This window comes from Xyrauchen texanus, chromosome 9 (assembly GCF_025860055.1).
Source record: "Xyrauchen texanus isolate HMW12.3.18 chromosome 9, RBS_HiC_50CHRs, whole genome shotgun sequence".
In the NCBI taxonomy this organism is placed as follows: Eukaryota; Metazoa; Chordata; class Actinopteri; order Cypriniformes; family Catostomidae; genus Xyrauchen; species Xyrauchen texanus.
Window position 1 is genome coordinate 22,296,485 of NC_068284.1, and position 19,614 is coordinate 22,316,098.

General features: G+C 37.3%; 1 protein-coding gene across 4 annotated transcripts in view; it reads right to left on the reverse strand.

Moving 5' to 3' along the window:
* Positions 1 to 4,974: 4,974 nt before the first annotated feature.
* Positions 4,975 to 19,614, reverse strand: part of LOC127649602 (ras-responsive element-binding protein 1-like) — a 51,522-nt gene continuing 36,882 nt past the window's right edge. For 2 of the 4 annotated variants that reach the window (XM_052134795.1, XM_052134796.1), the window contains exons 9-13: positions 16,128 to 16,317; positions 13,205 to 15,794; positions 12,065 to 12,235; positions 10,259 to 11,032; positions 4,975 to 8,139 (exon numbers count right to left, since the gene is read on the reverse strand). In XM_052134795.1, the coding sequence (XP_051990755.1) occupies positions 7,631 to 8,139; positions 10,259 to 11,032; positions 12,065 to 12,235; positions 13,205 to 15,794; positions 16,128 to 16,317 (4,234 nt within the window). In that variant the 3' untranslated portion in view covers positions 4,975 to 7,630. Of the gene's footprint in view, positions 8,140 to 8,304; positions 8,376 to 10,258; positions 11,033 to 12,064; positions 12,236 to 13,204; positions 15,795 to 16,127; positions 16,318 to 19,614 lie in introns of all 4 variants that reach the window. The other 2 variants (XM_052134798.1, XM_052134797.1) reach the window with 2 other exon arrangements.

A 19,614-nucleotide genomic window follows, 5' to 3' on the forward strand; every position in this document is an offset into this window, starting at 1 on the left:
AATTTTCATCTCACGTGATTTTATATGCATTTTGTAACATTCTAATTTCAATAGCTTGTTGGTATCTACTGACCTCATACAAGGGGCAGAATATCCACTGACTACCCTTCTTTATTGAACACACTTTATTTTGTGTATTTACATCTCACATGATTTTCTATGATTTTTCCAATAGCTCATTGGTCATGTAATTTACTGAACTCAAACAAGGGTCAGAATGTTCGTTGACTACCCTTCTATATTTCACACCCTTTAGCTTGTGTATTTACATCTCACATGATTTTACATTAATATTTTTGAAATTTTAAATTTCAATAGCTCCTTGGTCATGTGACCTGCTGACCTCAAACAAGGGTCAGAATGTTCATTGTCTACCCTGCTATATTGCAGTTACCATTAATAATTTGTATGTAGTTGTGTGAAGACAACCATATGTTAATTTCCTGCCTATGAATTCGGAGTTCAACAAAGCCAACAACTGCTCCTAGCGTGCCTCTGATAAAGAACCTGGAAGTGGCCCAAAGACTGACAGTGGACATTCTGACCCTTGTTAAAGATATTCATGTAAAATCACTTCAGATGAAAATTGATAAACTAAAGGGTGTTCAATATAGAAGTGTAGTCAATGAACATTCTGACCATTGTTTGAGATCAGCAGGTCACATGACCAAGGAGCTGTTGAAATTAGAATGTAAAACAAACACCTGCATTTATTTTTGACAAACTTTGGGGCCTTTTTTTTTTTTGTTCATGTGTGATTATAATGTCAGTGAAATTATCTGCCTTTCATGCTCAAACTTTATTGGCTTGGAAGATGATCTACAAGCACAATTTTTCTCTGCAACATTATTTTATTTGGAATAATCATTGTATTTTGTATAAGCACAAAAAGTATTTTTTTTTTAAAGCTGGTTTGATAGAGGTTTAGTTTTAGGCCATCAGTTGTTTAACTCTCAGGGATACCCTATGACGAATTTCTTTCGCACTTTAATCTTCCTGTGACTCCCAGGGAATTCTCTCTTGTATATTCTGCCATTATTTCTGGGGTCATTTCTGTATGTAGAGAAGTAATAATGCCAACTGATATGCCCATAATTAACCCAACTGATACAGTACGTGGTCAAATTAGTTTTTAATGATCCAAAAACAACAATACATCTATTCGGTCTTTGTTTTTAAAGGAGGTTGCCACCAAGTCTTACACTACTGTTTATTGGGCCAAATTTGTTAATGACCTTCATTGGGAAAGTGTTTGGTTATTGCCTCATCAGTTTTTTGTTACAAATAAGGTAAAATACATTTCTTTTAGGATAATTCACAAATTGTCCCGTTAAACATTTTCTTTGTAAGTTTAAGAAAGACATTGATGTTAACTGCTCTTTATGCTCTTTGCACTTAGAAACAGTTCCCCACATTTTCTGGCATTATAGTTATGTGAAAAAGTTATGGAAAAATGTGTCTACATTTATCACTGTACATAACATACTGTATTTGTGTACTTTATATAATGGATTTGTTTTAGATTTGCACTACGTATGTGTGTGTATGTATGAATGTGTGTGTTTGTGTGTACTTATATGTATAATAATATATATTTTTATTTTTTATTATTATTTATTTATTATTATCTATGTCTTGCTGCTGTTTTTTTATTATTGTTTTTGTATTGTTGTGCACTGGAAGCTCCTGTCACCAAGACAAATTCCTTGTATGTGTCAGCATACTTGGCAATAAAGCTGCTTCTGATTAATGAAAATACCCTCTTTTATTTTGATTTGCATTTTGAAAATGTAATTTTTTGTTATTTAAAGTATGACAGCAGTGTCAATAGTGAAGCTTACTTAATCTGTTTATTTCATTAGTTAAATTTCACATTCAAAAATTTTAGTTTTCTAGCAAAAAGCCCCTTTTTTGAGTAGTTTTCAAATTAATTGAGAATTATATTTCTACTTTTCAAAATATTTAAAAACTGTTCACCTGTGCTCTGTCTTCAAAATCTTTGTATAAATCAAAGGTCAAGTGGCTTTGTAAATGTATATGTCACGTATTGTTTTTGTTCTTAGGTTGCCATATGTGTTCAGGTTTCCATGTGTTCTGAGTTCCTATATTTTTGTGTTATTGTGTTTAGATCCTCATTCCTCGCCTGCCTCGTCACAGTATGTCCTTTTTTCCACCTCCTTTGCACAGTGTAGTTACGTTTTGTTCAAAGCATGATAATAATAATAAAAATATAGCTGCAAGCAGCAATGCGGATTCCTCCTCAAAATGGCAAATAATAAAAAAAATTATCAGTAGACGGTTGGGGTTAAACCCTCACAATGGAGGAATCCTAAACGAAACATTTTCAGTGTACAGGAAAATCCATCATGCCGGACCTTATGGATCCTTGAAGCCTTTTTGTTCCCCATGAGAAATGAGGCATGTACACCAAGTATCAGAAGAATTGGACAAATGGGGTGGAAATGCCATAACTTTGAATACGGGACATTTGGGCATGGCCTGTAGCGCCTCCTAAGGGCGAATGCTGGCCATTCTTGGTGTGGGGGTTCCCGTTGGCCTGTAGTATCGATGTACCAAATTAGAAAAGTTTTGATCAGAAAATGATAATTTTGGGCGTGGCCTGTAGCGCCCCCTAAGAGCGAATGTGGTCCATTCTTTGCACAGTACTTCAGAGTGATGTTTTCTTGAAGCATGTTAGGTTTGAAAAACCATTGGTCAAAATAAAATTTGATTTATTGACACATATACATTGAGGCAATTTGGACATTTACATAAACACGCCCCTTTCAGCCATTTTAAATTGTATTAATTTTTGCTAAGTAATACATTGAAGGACATCAATTCAACAAATGTGTACCAAATTTCAAGTCAATTGGTTTTGTAGGTTTTCCCAAATTTTCACTGTACAGGAAAATCCATCATGGCAGAAAGTATGGGTCCTTGAGGCTTTTTTGTTCCCCATGAGAAATGAGGCATGTTTGAGAAGAATTGGACAAATGGGGTGGAAATACCATAACTTTGGGCGTGGCCTGGGCGAATGTGGGCCATTCTTGGTGTGGGGGGTACCCGTTGCCCTGAAGTATCATTTGACCAGTGACGTTTTGAGACATTTGGGCGCAAGGAGAATTATAATAATAATAAAACCGTCAATAACAATAGATTTCCTCCTACCGGAGGAATCTAAATATAGTACAGAAGAAATAAAAAAAATCGAATCTTAAAGTCAGAATCGAAGCCTGGGTAGACAAAGTTGATGAGCTGCATCATGGTAGCAATTAAGCCTGATTGGATTGGGTTGAATTTGTCAACCTGAAACCAATCCTGAAACCCTGAGTTCATTCAGCGACCTTCATGGTACAGGCCTAACATGTTACAAAGTCAACAACAATATAAATAAAACCATGCAAATACCCAAACAATGCAACAATATTATCCGTTTCCCAGTGCATGCTGGGAAGAGGATAAATGGGACTGAACCACAAAAACGTTTTGTGTAGGCCAATTTGAACACTCATTACTTGCGTTCCTGAAAGTTGCCAAGTTGAAAAAGCTACAATAATCAAGTAAATGTTTTAATGTTTTTTAGCATTGTTTACTTGATCTAAGAACACTTTTTTCTTCTTTAGTGAAATGATTCTGGAAATACCCCATTTTTTTCTGCATACTGTGTGATAATAAATTGTTTCATGTTATACTATAAAAATAAAAATTCAATTAAATGTATTAATGAATTTAAAAAAAAAATACAATTAAAAACATTGCACAAACTGAATGGTACACAACCCTGGCTCACAGAATGCCCAAAATACAAATCGATTGGAAACTAATATTGTAATAACCATAATGATGAATAAAATTATGAAACAGTAAAAAGGCTTATACATTTTTTACATTGTTATTATTAACAATAATCAACATTACCCAAAATTGAACCTTTTTATGCTGCTTGTTTAAACTTATTTTGCAGGTTTGAAGATTTATGACAAGAACACGTGAAATGTTCCGTTTAAAATGATTCTGACAGTCAAACTAAAAATAAATGGCATAATGAGTAAACATCAATAGGGATGTGAACTATCCATGTGAGAATGACAGTCATACTGTGTTTGAAATAACATCCGACTTGGATCTGATGTGGATTCCGATCACAGAATGAAGCAGAATTACATTCATTATTGAGTTATATGTAATGCTTACTCTTACGCATACTATTCACTTTCATACTAAATATACTTTATACTAAAACAAATACCAGAGCCCGCTTAGACAAATGTATCATGTGCTGAGAATGTGATAACGTGGTAACCATTAAAATATAAATCATAAAAGTCTCTGATATAAATCTTGATCTCTGACCCACTTTCTGTAGTTCTGAATTTCTGCGGTTTGAATTGTAGAATATTGAATTTGGTGTTCTGAATTTCTTCTTCATCTTGAAAACTTGAAGCTGTATTTTTTAAAACAGGATATTTACAGTGTAAGGATTCAGAACCAAAAATCTGCTGTTTGAAAATACACATTTAAAAAATTGTGCCATAAAAAAACAATTCAATTTGGTTAAATATGAAATGTCCAGGATTGGAGTTTAAAAAATTCTAATTCAAACCTATTTAAAATATAACGTAATATTTCATTTGGCAAAATCACACTTATAATTCAAAAGTCTATAATTCAAATTTACACAATTCAAATTATTTTGGCATATTTCTGGCTCCATATAACCTAAGCCTTTCCCTAACCTTAACCATGAGTGGAAGTGACGCCCCCTTTTAAAAAAGTAACCACGCCCCCACTTGGTCTACAGCTATACCTACTTGTGCTGCAGGGTAGGTCTTGGATGGCAAGTAACTGATTTTCTTTTTTTTTTTTAAAATAAAACACACTAATGAACAAACACATTCAATTTAACAGTTTTTTTTTTATATAATAATAATAATGTAAAATGAAAAACAAAACAAAGGATTTAATGGGGGGGAAGACATAATTTCTCACTCTTTCTTAGTGTAAATTTATTGATTGGATGATTTACACACTTTACATAGTTTGTAAAATCAAAATCAATGAGTTGTCTACATCTGAACTTATCTGACATTTGAAATCCACTGGACAATCATGGTCAGTGATGGTGTCAGGACAAATACAGAAATTTCTTAAAGAAAATGTTTGACATTAACATAAGTCAATAAAAGCCCAAGCAGGTTTGTGACCAAATTCAGTCAAATGCAGTAAACTGTAGTGATTGTTCTGTTTACCACAGAAATGAGAATCAGTTTTATACACAAGACAGATTACTTAGAAAATTCTGTTTTTGAAAAGCCCCTGAGAAAGATAAAAGCTGAGAATTTAACATGCAAAATCAAAATTTGTATCATTTTTCATAATCAAAATGATACTCTATAGTTCAATGTTCTCAAATGTAATGGATAGTTGCATTGGTTGAAGATTTCATTAGATGACTAACCAAAAGGACATTCGAAAATCAGAATTATCTAAGTATCAAAAAATTTGAAATCTACAACATAATTGAAAATGTAGAGAACTTTACAATGCAAAATAATTTCTACAACATTCATCTTTTTGATTCTCCTTGTTGCACAAATTGCATTATTCATGGGTTCTCAAAATTATGACAACACTCTTTAGATTGATCAAATAAAACCTGCATAAAATGTTCATTGTTTTTCATTATTGATAACTGTGCACACCCACACCCACACAATTACAGGCACATATGTTATTAAACAAAAAATAAAAAAAAGAGAAAGGAAATGTGTTTCAACAAAATTTAGAGACCTTTGCAAGTTAAACATTGCTTTTAAATCCAAGAGAGTGAGTTTTCAAAATGAATGAATACTTGCAAATATTTAGCCACTGAGAGAACTTAAGTTAAATCCATACAACCCAAATGAAGTGTTGAATGGAGCTCAGGGGTTATCAAACTCAATATATTGCAACAACTATTGTACAATTTGTTTGTTTGTGGAAAAATTATTTCCCAATACACAAGACAGTCTCTGGGCAGCTTCTTTAAGTTCATATGTTATATCAGCACATAACTTTTTTATGTTCCTTAACAGAAAGAATAGACCCTTTAGTGTGATCATCAGTGTAAAAAGTCAGGGTGATCTGCAGGGAGATTTCCAGAACAAACAAAAAACCCAATAAGGCAAAAACAAATCACACTTTCAAGACACATAAAACATACTCAGAATCACACTGACATTTAATGCATATTGCGTGAATCTCATAATCAGACTTTTCTCAGATACACAGGCCTTCCAATATAATACTTCACACGCGTCACCACCAGAAGGTGCTGTTTAAAGACTTCCAGCGATTTATACACACGTCTGCATCATTTGTTAATGAGGTTGAAAGATAGAGAATAATATAAAAAGAACAGGCAAATATTGCCAATAAAAGATTGACCAATGATCACAAAAATAAAATAGAATGCTAAATTACACTACAATTTAATTTAGCAATTTAATCAAAAATGCAATCAGCCAATCATGATAGTGAATGAGTTAGGCCCTTCAGTTCTTCAAGTTATAGTTCACCCAAAAAACAGATATTCTCTTATCATTTACTCACCCTCATGCCATCCCAGATGCAAATGACTTTTTTTCTTCTATTGAACACAAATTAATATTTTTAGAAGATTATTGCAGCTCTGTAGGTCAATACAATGCATGTGAATGGGTACCAACATTTTGAAGCTCCGAAAAGCACACAAAGGTAATCCATCAGACTCCAGTGGTACAATCCATATATTCAGAAGCGATATGATAGGTGTGGGTGAGAAACAGATCGATTTTTAGGTCCATTTGTACTTTACATTCTCCTCCCTGCACATTAGGTGTCGATATACACAAAGGATGTGAATGTGAAAGTGGAGATTGATAGTAAAAAAGGACTTCAATATTGATCCGTTTCTCACCCACACTTATCATATCACTTCTGAAGATATGGATTTAACTACTGAAGTCATATGGATTACAGTTACACTGACTTTATGTAATTTCTGGAGCTTCAAAGTTTTGGTCACCATTCACTTGCATTGTATGGACCTACACAGCTGAGGTATTCTTCTATAAATCTTTGTTTGTGTTCAGCATAAGAAAGAAAGTCTTATACATCTGGGATGGCATGAGGGTGAGTAAATGATGGGAGAATTGTCAATTTTGGGTGAACTATCGCTTTAAATTAAAGATAAAAAGAGAGAGAGAAAAACACTCCTCACAGAGACTAAAACAAATAGAAATTTACTTAAGAATAATACATTTTAATGCTGATATAAATAAATCTGTTCATGATACAAATGTATCTCTAATTTATAATGATATAAAGTCTTTTATATGATTCATAAAAATAAAAAAATCTTTGAAATATGATTAAAAATGCTACTGTCCAGTTATGTGTTGATCCAGATCCATAGAGGAGAAAAGCATTAAGGCATCAAGAGAAGGATCACTGTGCTTCGAAAACGGTTCTGCAGTTTTGCATCTTTTAGGCATACTGTATAAGACAAATATTGGCAGAGGCCAGACTTTGCAACTCCAATTGTTTGTGGAAGCCTGTTAAACTATGGCACAAAATCAACACAGTGAAGAGGCTAGTAAATTTCTCTTCACAGAACAGGGTTCTCTGCAATTTCCTGAGCCGCGATACAGCTGTGCACACTGATCTCTGCAGATTCTGGATGAGAGCCTGATTGGGCCTCTACTGAGGCAGCATGAGTTGAAGGTTTGTCCTTTTGAAGTTCCTCCTGTTCAGCTTCCTCTAGCTGAGGTTCTTTGGGAGGTTCTTCAGCAGAATCCAACTTCATGTCCACATTAGCATGTTGCTTCTCCACTTTGTGTCCTTCAATCTCTTCTGTTTGGGGAACCTCTGCTCTCTTACTTACATCCTCAGTCTGGATTGGGTCTGTTGTTCCACTCTCACCTCCCGGTGAACACCTGACCTCCTTTCCTTCCAGCACTTCAGTGTCATCTTTTGCTCCATCTGCATCTTCATTAACTTCTGCCTCATCAGTCCCTTTTTCATCCGTGGGTTTCTGGTGGACCCGTTGGTGCCTCACCAGACTGTGCTTCAGTGTGAATGTGCGATAACAGGTTTGGCACTTATAAGGTCTCTCACCTACAAGAAAAAAAAAAGAAGAAAAAAAAAAGAAAAAAAAAAAGAGTAATTTCAGATGTATCAATTTCTATTAATCTCTTTTTATTGTATTTGAGCAAATTTGGAAACGCCATGTTCTTGAGATTGCTGGGTATTTTAAAGGGATTTCTTAAAGGGATAGTTCACCCAAAGATGAAAATCTGTCATCATTTATTCACCCTCATCTTGTTCCAAACCCGTTTGAATTTCTTTCTTCCCTGGAACACAAAAGGAGATGTTTGGAAGAATGTTAGCCTCAGTCACCATTCACTTTCAGTGCATCTTTTTTTCCCCCATGCAAGGAAAGTGAATGGTGACTACTATCTCCTTCTGTGTTCCACAGAAGAAGGAAAGTCAAATGAGTGAATAACTAAGTTTCCATACACTTTTTCCGCTGTTCTGTTATTGACAAATTAAAAATGCGAAATTTGCTTTTTCCTGCTCGTTCCATTAAAATGGCATTTTACCAATAAAATGGTGTGTGCCAAAATGTATTTCTTAAAAATAAAAAAAAACATTATTGCATATGTTTTGGTTAACGCAAAAAAGAAATCTGCCCTTGAGCCGTTTCCATACAGAATTTTGTGTATGTCGCAAATTTTGTACGTTTCGCATCCCAGATGTCCCCACATTTGCATAAAATGGAGAGAGTATTGAGACAATTTATTGAAATTAACCAGCTTACTGTCATTTTATGTTCACATAATTGCAATAGTAGGAAATATCAGAAGACAACGTTGAAATGGAGAAGTAACTCATCTGTATCTGGGATTATTAGAAGAAATTGTTTAGAATACCTGACAAAATACCACAGAGCTGGTGGCATTAGTGAAACTGTAATCCTGTATTACACTCTTGATTTAAAAATATGGACAATCCATTCATATTATGTAATAAATAAATTTCCCTGCAGAAAATGTCCACTAATTTTTCTAACCAAAAGAAAATGTGCTCTTTGTTTTCTTTTACATGTATAAATAAACAATCGATAGCATGAAATGCTTGAGACAAACATGCATTAGTCTATACACAAGAACCAGCGTTAACTGCAGTCATTTTCAAGGAGATGTTGGAATTTACATTAAAACTGTCCACCTCTTCCAACAAAAACATGGAATGTTTACATGAATTTCGATGTCTTTATATAACCTTTGGTATAATTTGACCCCATACAGCTCTGTTATTTATCACTTATTTATCTGTCTCTGATTTGTTAAGATTTATTTTATTTTATTTAAGTTAATTACTCCATAATTTTTTTTACTCGTTTATTTGTATCTGTGTATTAAATAATTTGGCACTTTTGTTTAATCCCTTTAGTGCAGAATGTTATTTCTCTTTTTGACTTTCTGTTCTGAAAACTGCTATTGCAATACTGTACAGTAATAAAAAAAAAGAGGCAAATCTTTTTTCTGGTGTCTTCACATTGGCCAGCATTCATTTCAGATACTCTGAGAACTTAAACAACCATAAATAATGGGCTTGCAGGCTGGATAGTGCAGATTCACAGTTTTTTTGTTTGTTTTTGATTTTAACCATGATGTCAATAGTACAGGATTAATATGAACTGGGATTATTTTTACCAGATATTTTGGTAAAAGACGCTGTAATCTACACCGGCATGTGAATGTGCAGTTCATAAAACGTCTGAAAACGTCCATTAACAATAAAGGTAATGTAATTGTCTTTAATGTAACTGAGGAAAACTCTGTCTCCTCATCAGCCCAAGTGTTCCTCTCCGCTATGCTTTTGTTGGGAGGACAGATTTGATGTAAAGTCATGTGACAATAAATTGTTTGCATTAATTACATTTTTCTCAACAAAAAGTGTTTCCAAACTAGTTTTTCACAACATTTGACTGATCGGCATAGGATTTATGTGCTAAAGTTAAACCAAAAAATATTATGTCGACACTTGTGAAATATATCAATAATTAGCATTTCCATCAGCTATATCGGTAAACATTTTGATGCGCTAAACCTTTTTTTGCACAAAAATCCTTAGATGGAAACGTATTTAATAACAACAGAATTTTCATTTCAATAAACTGGGGATAGTAAATAATAACATCTATGAGCTCCAAATGTGAATCTGTACTTACCAGTATGTGACCTCATGTGTCTAGTCAAGTCTTGCAAGCTCCAAAAGCGTTTGCAGCACACAGCACAGATCTTCTTTCTCTTATCAGTTTTGCCTCCAGCTGAGTCACTCTCTTCTTCCAAAGCCATGTGCTCTGAGGAACCACCCTCTTCCTCATCATCACTCATCTCTTCCCCATCTTTCCCCATCTCCTCCTCTTCACAACTTTCCACACAGCTGATGTTCTCCTCTTTTTCAACAGATTCTAACTTTGCCTCTTGCTCCGTCTCTTTTCTAGGTGCTGTGATTGTGGTTTGGTTGGACCCAGTAGGTTGACGTCTTCCCTTCTTCCCGCCATCCTCTGACTGGACCTCATGAATATGAGTTTTCTGGTGCCGGCTGAGGGTGGCCGCATGGCGAAAGGTCTTCTTGCAGGTAGCACAAGTGTGGGGGAACTCACCTGGCCCATCAACTGGTTGTGCAGTGGTTTCGGTTAATTTAGGCCTGTGCTGATCCCCTCCAGAAAGCTTGAAGTCCACGAGCTTGCTAGCGAGGTTCATATCAAGACTTTTGTTGCTTTGAGTGTCATCGTCATTATTTTCTATTTTCTCAGGATTTCCCTCAACTGCCTGTGATTGATGTGGATCTCTGGTGCTGTCTGTTTGTTCAGTGGCTGATTGTCCAGTTTGTTCTGGTATATGTTCTGGGGATGAAGAATTCCCCTCTTTTTTGAGATCGAAAGAGGTCAGATTCATAGTATCTTCAGCTACAGGAGGTTCAGTGTCGGATATACTCTCTAGAAAAGATAAGCAAAGGTTAAGGTAAGCACAATACACACTGCACTAGTATGTTTACACTACCATTTGTCATTCCATGTCAACTAAACCAGAGGTCCCTGGCTCAAAATGCATAAATGACAAGGAAAGCCAAAATATTAAACGCAATGGATCAATATTTACTGAGTAATCCATTATTTTGTAGAGTGGGGCTAAAATGAAATTTTCACCAATGATTTAGAGAGAAAAGCTACAGGTCAAAAAATAACCTTAGAAAATCGCAGCATCATTATTTTATTTTTACACAGAGAAAGGTAGGGCTATTACTAAAACCAGTTGACTGCAGCACCTCTTTTTTCATAACAAATGGAGGAAAAAAAAACACTTTTTTATATTGCATTTCAAATGTTCTAGTGCTTATAACTCCATCTTAATATCCTTGTAGATTCTCATTCAGAACAAACTTCCCTTTAAGTATCTTCATATTTCAGGACCTATATGATAAAATCATAGAAATAATGGGCTCTCAGTGTGGTTTTATGTATAAATTGTTAAATGTCACCCATTTTCAATGGTTTAAAAACAAATGTGTGTCACATGCAATGAAACCAGAAATGTACCTTTATTTACTGACATAAATACAATCATGTCAACATCTTGATTGTTGAGAACAAGTGACAAATGTGGCTCTTTAGTTAGTGCAATAGCTATTATCCAGTTTTTGGATTTCAGAAATGTACATTTGCAAATCTCCTGAAAGCATAATTATTTGGTTGATTTGACATGAAATAACCCTGATGTATTAGTATTCAATTTACATCTATTGTAGTGTGAGAGGTCAAAACAATGTGAATGTTTTTGTGGTGTTGATAAACATAAAAAAGAAATAAATACATTTTAAAATATCATAAAATGTAATTAACCTTATATCTCCGAGGTTAAACAGGCGAAGTTTTGGTTACAAATGTACATTTATTAAGTGATATTCCTTCATACAGTATGGTTTTACACGAGACCATTAGCACTCCATTAATAAACATAACTGTACTGACCAGAAGTACCTGAGCTTCCTTGTGATCCTTCGTCGGCTTTAGGTTTGGGTTGAGACCCACTCTCTTGAAGTCCCCGGTTAGATATTCCATGTTTGCGGAGCAGGTGGCGTTCACAGTTTGACTTGGTGGAGAAGAATGACTCGCACTGAGGACAAGGGTATGGCTTCTGACCTGTGAAATAAATTCACTTTGAACTTTAACAAATCTGATGTGAAAATCAATATATAATACTTGTGTGATGTTACAAAACCAACCATAAAAACATATTTGGAAAAAATTGATAAACATGGGGGAAAACTGACATGCATCAACTTAAAATTGAGAATCAAAAGCTAAATATAAAAGAATATAATTTATTATACAGCTTCTCACTGTAAGTACAAACATTTAAACAAGCTTTTTTCTTGTTTTTAGAAAAAGTTATTAAGAAACTGTATGTCAGTTTATGTAAACTATACAGTATTAGGCACAGGGAAACATCTTATTTTGTGATTTGATTTAATTGACATCTACAGTATGCCGTTAAAATCATCCATTTGCTTCTATTAAAGGACTTTTTCATGGGGAAACTGTATGTGCAGAGAGACAGCAGCAAGAGTGAGAGGGGTTGTCAAAGTAAAAGCACAGGAAGCTGCACGGAAAAATATACCCACAATGTCACAATTATTTTTCAATGAGAGGATGCAAGCCGAATGGGCACAATCCATGAAGCTGCCTGAATACGAAGCACGCAAACTTGGGCTGACACAGTACAGTGTGGTGCCCTAAAGAACACTGCAACACTAGAACGTACACAGATTTGCAAGTTTATATTGGAGTTGCACATTGTGGGTACTGAACAGGAAACACATGGAAAAGATATAATAGTTAGGTAAAATATAACATTTTAGCTTATTGCACAGTGGTCAAATAGAGGAGGCACGACCCCCCCTCAAGCCATTTTTAGATTGTAGTTGTAGATTGTATAGATCTATTTAGAGTCTAAAATGGTTGGCAAATCCTGCACACATTCTACATATTCTATAATCTCCGCTTGTCTTAGAATGGAATTTAGCACACTGTATTGAAGGGTAGAGTGAAGTGAATAAGTGTTTTATGGCATAAGTGGTAAGAATGTATGGAATGTAAACAGTGACTTACCTGTGTGTGTTAGCATATGCCTTTGCAATGAGCTGGCCCAGGGGAACAGACGTGGGCAGTAAGGGCATGTCATTTTCTGCACTGAATTAGAATAGGCATTCTTCTTTCCTTTGTTCTGTGGAGATTTCTTTGGCTTGTCCTCTCCACCTTCCTTCACCTCCTCACTGATGGTCTGCTTCTCCTTTTCCTCCTTCACTGGCTGCATCTGATTGGTTTGCAAGTAGGGGCTGAATTTATTTGCATCAGTAGTGGCTAACATTTTCTCCACACTGGGGAACTCTCCACTTGACTCCAGGTCTATGCCACTGCCTGTAGCTGATTTTGGATCACAGATCTCTTCCTGAAATAGTCTCTTCTTGCCTCTCCTCTTTGAGTTACCAGGAGGAGTAACTTTTAGAGTGGAATCCAGAATGGCTGTGCCCTTCTTGTCATTAAGTTTATTGAAATCCATTGCACTAACACTGTTCTTGACATCCATTCCTGTTTCAATCAGCATAGGGGTAGCTGAGACAGAGGAGATAATCTGAGCAATGGAGGCCAGTGGTTGCATTTCAGAAGATGGTTTTGGTAGCAGTGGCTTCAGACGAGTAAAAGGCTTGGTTAGGTCACTGGATAGAGCTGAGGCCAGATTAGAAATTGAGATGGGGAGAGTTGCAAGAAGTCCAGGGGTTGTTTCTGTACTTGGGGAGGGCTGTTCTTTCTTAACAACTTGATGATTAATGGATGTGCTGCGAGCAAGCCCTTTCATTATTCTTTTTTTCTCCGGATCCTTAGGCATAGAGAGATCAATTGGCTCCATAGAGCAGTCGTTAAGCAGAGGGGATGCCGTTTCTTCCAGTTTAACATCTGAGCCTAGAATGTTTTTAGTTTTGCTAGAGAAATCCAAAGGCTGTTCTTGGTCAACTGGTCCGGAGAAAGGGTCTGAATTGTGAGGAACAGTTCTGTTTACCAGCTCATTTGAGGTTGGAGGGTTGGCATGAGCAGTGGCATCTTCTCCAACAGGTAGAAGACTTTTGATGTGCTCTTCAATTTCCCTTTCTGGAACCTCCGGGTGTTGCTTCAGCAAATGGTGTATGCAGTTCCTTTTAGCAAGGAATGCTGCCCCACACTGCCGACACTCAAATGGCTTCCTCTGACACCCACTGTGTGTTCGCAGATGAATCTGAAGGGCTCGGTAGTTCTTAAGGTCCTCCCCACAATAGCGACAAGATGCGTTACCAGCACCAGCTGTATCAAGGAGGTCTAGTGTTGCACCCCCAAATAGACCACTTAAAGTAGAGGAGGTGGTTACATATTCAATGTTCTTCTCAATCTCTTTGCGCGTGTTTTTCATGTGTTTCTTGCGCAAATGGCGCTCACAGTTGGCCTTCACTGTGAAAGGGTAGTGACAGAGGCGACAGACGTACGGGCGTTCGCCGCTATGTGTTCTGAGATGCCGAATCAATGTTGCTTTGTCCGGAGCTGCATAGCAACAAATGGTGCACTGATATGGTGAAGCTCCCAGATGATGACGCATATGAGCCTGGAGACCCCCCAAGAAGGAAAAGACTTCTTTGCAGAACCGACAAGGGTACTCTGTCTTGGCGGTCTTCTTGCTCACAACTCTCAATTCCTTGTCTTTGCCTTCAAAGTCCTCTTGCTTGATCTTTCCAGTTGCATTGTCATATGAGATAATCATGCTTCCTATGACATCTGACCCCAGCTGAGTAGTCTCCCAATTTGTGGGAGAGGATGAGGTTGAGGAAGAAGAGGAGGCTGAAGTTTGCCTGGCAGTTCTCAGCTGCTGACCAGTCTGGGGTGGAAGGCTAGGACTGATGTTGCCCGATGAGGCCTGTTGGGCGTTCATTACAGGCGGAGGTGGTGTGGAGGTACCCATGCTGGATCGAGGCGTGATTAAGGGCTTCGGTTTCAGAGACGAAATATGTTTGGGGTCCACCTGTACAGGACTGGCCTGATCTTTGGGGAGCAGAGACAAAGACATCTGAGGTGGCATCGTGGCAGCGATTTTAAGGATTTGTTCAATGTCTGCCAGCTCCACCGCAGCTTGACCACTTATTGGGACAAACATACCGCTACTGACAACACCATGGAGGGGTTGTAGCGACAAGAGGCTCAGGGCAGTGTTCTTGTTCATGCTTTGAAGAGAGACAGGGTCTAAAACTGAGAGACCGAGACTGCCGCTTGTTTTTTGAGGTAGATTTGTTAAAGGGGGCTCAACACAAATGAAACGGATGCTGTCTAAAGTCTCTTGCTGGATTTCCTCATTAGATTTCTTTGGCTTGGACAAGGAGGAGTGTTGGAGACCCAGGCAATCCATGAAAATGTTCTTCCCATCAGAACTGGTAGTGTCATCATGTGGTACTGCTTCGTTGACCTCCTTGAAATCCATGGAATGGGAATTGACTTTGGATGGATCTATAACAGCATCTGTGTTTTGTTCCTGAGATTCAGTGTTGGTGTCTGCACTGCTTTTATGTGAGGATTTGTGAAGATCCAGAGACTGCTGAAGAGGGAAGGCCTTGTTGCAGACCTCACAAACAAATCTATGGAACTTACTAGTGCATCGTCGCAAGTTAGTCTCACACCAGACCTGAATAAATCAAACAAATCAAACTCATCTTCCAGTAATGCCTTAAAGTTTAATTTGAACACTAATTAAAGGGATAGTTCATTCAAAAATGAATTAATATTGTTCCTAATCCTATATAGACTTTATGCAGAATGTTAGTCTTTGTATGCAAAAAAGATACAATGAAAATGGATGGCTAACATTCTGCCTTACATCCCATTTCATGTTCCTCAAAAGAAAGAAAGTCATAGGAGTTTGGAACACGAGGATGAGGAAATGAAGACAGAATGGTGAATTATACCTTAAGTTCTATGTCAGCTGATGTGTTGTAAATATTCAAATTAAATTCCTCACCTGTGCTATTTGAGGAAACTTGTCACAGCTGAAGTCAATGAAAGCCAAGTCACCAAAACCCAGAGGGATGGAGGGGTTACTCTGAATAAAGGGTCGTCCAGTGGGGTCTGTGGGCAGCTGCTTGTGAACGATGGCATTATGGCGAAGGAGAGCACGGTGTGTGCGAAAGGTGATGCAACAAATGTTACACCTAGAATTAGAAGAAACATTTTAAAACTCCTGCAGAGTCCTTTAGAGATAGTTCACCCAAAAATTTAAATTCTGTCATCATTTACTCACCCTCTTGTTGTTAAAAACCCCTATAACTTTCTTTGTTATGTGGAACACAAATGAGATGTAAGGCAGAATGTTAGCCTCAGTCACCCATTCATTGCATTTTTCTCTCCATTCAATGAAAGTGAATGGTGACTAACACACTGTCCTGTCCTAACTAGTGGTCGACCGATATATCGCCAAGGCAGATAAATCAGCAGATATTTGGTACTTTTCAATTATCGGCATTGGCCGATAAATTTTCCTGTTTGGTTAGTTTCTATATATCAGCCTACCGGCTTCTCTGCTTTCTGGATTTCAGCATTGGTCATTAAAAAAACCCACATCGGATGACCTCTAGGCCTAACCAGACGGACGCCGTGATAAAAGGTATTTTTGCCATGTCCAGAGTTTTTGTCCTATCCAGCCGCGATAAGCGACAGGGTATTCTATTGATTGCTTGGATTCTGTTTCTGCGACAACGCACTGGGCAGCCCCGTCCACAAATGAGCTCTAATTGGTGTAAAATCCTTCTCGTAATCATACTTAAAATCCGGTGTCTCACTAGCCAGTTCAAAACAACTTAGAGATTGGACGAGGGTGACACACCTATCAACTGTTGTGCTGAGGTCTCGCTCTCTTCAGCTTGAGCTCTGCTATATACATATAGTTGAAGTCAGAATTTTACATACACCTTTGCCAAATCCATTTAAACTCAGTTTTTCCACAATTCCTGACATTTAATTGTAGAAAACATTCCCTGTCTTAGGTCAGTTAGGATCACTATTTTAAGAATGTGAAATGTCAGAATAATAGTGAGAATTATTTATTTGAGCTTTTATTTCTTTCATCACATTCCCTATTTGCATTTAAATTGTTTAACTTGGGTCAAACATTTTGGGTAGCTTTACACAAGCTTCTCACAATAATTAGCTGAAATTTTGGCCCATTCCTCCAGAGAGAACTGGTGTAACTGAGTCAGGTTTGTAATCCTCCTTGCTAGCACATGCTTTTTCAGTTCTGCCTTCAAATCGGATTGAGGTCAGGGCTTTGTGATGGCCACTCCAATACCTTGACTTGTTCTTAAGCCATTTCGCCACAACTTTGGAGGTATGCTTGGGGTAATTGTCCATTTGGAAGGTGTCTTGAGATGTAGCTTCAATATATACACATAATTTTCCTTCGTCATGTTGCCATCTATTTTGTGAAGTGCACCAGTCCCTCCTGCAGCAAAGCACTCCCACAACATGATGCTGCCACCCCCATGCTTCACGGTTGGGATGGTGTTCTTCGGCTTGCAAGCCTTACCCTTTTTCCTTCAAACATATGGTTGGTCATTATTGCCAAACAGTTACATTTTTGTTTCATCAGACCAGAGGACATTTCTTTGTCCCCATGTGCACTTGCAAACTGTAGTGTTTTACTGTGAATATAGATACTTGTCTACCCGCTTCCTCCAGCATCTTCACAAGGTCCTTTGCTGTTGCAGCCGCCAAACTTTTCATTGCTGCAAATGGCTGAAGCTGCCACTTCATGTCTACAGATGTCTATGTTATACTGATTTACTAGATCTCAATATTTCCAAGCAATGCATGGCTTACACTATATTTCTACAAAATGCAATACAATGTAATAAAGAAAACACCAGATTTTACTTTCACAACGTATGTACATATTTATTTTGTAGTCTGTATGCTACTAAACATTTTCAAATAGCCTACAATGTGTTGTGTTTAGGCTAAATGTATGTAGGCTAAGTTGTATACAATAACTTGGCATTATCATGGATGAAGCTTATCATATTACACCTTGAAGGAGCAAGTGATGATCGTTTGCCATTGAGCAGTAGGCCAGTGGAACTAAACATGCATTCCACCGGCACACTACCTGCGTGACGGCAGAGATCGCGGAGAAGTATGTTGATTAAGAACGCAAACTTTTGTTGAATTTATGAGAAATCTACAGACGCAAACAGACGAAGTGTAGTAAAATAAAGACCTAAATGTGTATTTCGGACTTTTTTTCACCACAAGTCTGAAAGAAGACATGTTATTGAAGACAAATATCCAAAAATCTCAAAATTGACCAGTAAAAAAAAAACGATGTTTTTGCCTGCCGTGTCTCGCCTTAATATAAACACACACTGTTATCAGTAGCCTATTATTTTGGACAAAGTTTTGCACATTTCACTTCAATGTACACTTAAGCATGCGTCGTGAATTAGCAATGTGGAAACGGCGGTTTGTTACTGCAGTAATATCACGTTCAGTGCTATAAATCTCTCCGTTCCAGAATATTTGGTTCATAACATCAATCTTTGATTCAGGTGTTTGTGCAACCGTGCCCTGAAGATTTAACAAAAGTCTGGGTAGGCCTAAGTTAAAAAAAAAAGTAAGTAGGAATTAGGAAAGTATGTGAGAAGTGAGATCAAAATTACCTTGCTTGCTCCTTTCCGCCATTTCACCTCAGTGCGAGAAAAAAATGCATCGCTTCTTCTGTACGGAAAACGAGCAATTTTAATTGGTCGTCAATTCACTGTGAGTCTGTGTATCGTAGCAACGAGCACAAGACTGTGCTGTTATGAATCCAGTGGGAAAATAGATCTCGTGTATTATTTATATATTTCGTGTGTGTATGTCTCTATGTGATAGAATTATTATTTGATGCAAATAATTCTAGCCGGCTCAGCCAAACTTTATCAGATGGCGGCTCAATTTGGCTTACGAAATTATTGGCTGGCGGCGGCTGAAATTCTAAATGGCGCCAATGGTGGCGCCTGGCGGCGGCTTCGGGGTCTACTCTGGGCTTGATGTAGAAAGCATATGCCCATATGCAGCTTCGGTAAGAAAATTATTTACTTTACGTGAAAATCCCAGGAGATCAGCAGTTACAGAAATACTCAAACCAGTCCTTCTGGCACCAAAAATCATGCCACGATCCACTGATATTAAATTTTTCCCCCATTCTGTTGGATGATATGAATATTAACTCCTGACCCCCATGATTTTATACACTGCACTGCTGCCACACAATTGGTTGATTAGATAATAGTATGGATGATTGTTGGTGCCAGACGGGCTGGTTTGAGTACTGCTGTAACTGCTGATCTCCTGAGATTTTCACACACACAACACTCTCTAGATTTACCAAAAACAAAAAACATCCAGTGAGCAGCATTTCTGCAGATGGATATACCTTGTTGAAGAGAGAGGTCAACAGAGAACGACCAGACTGG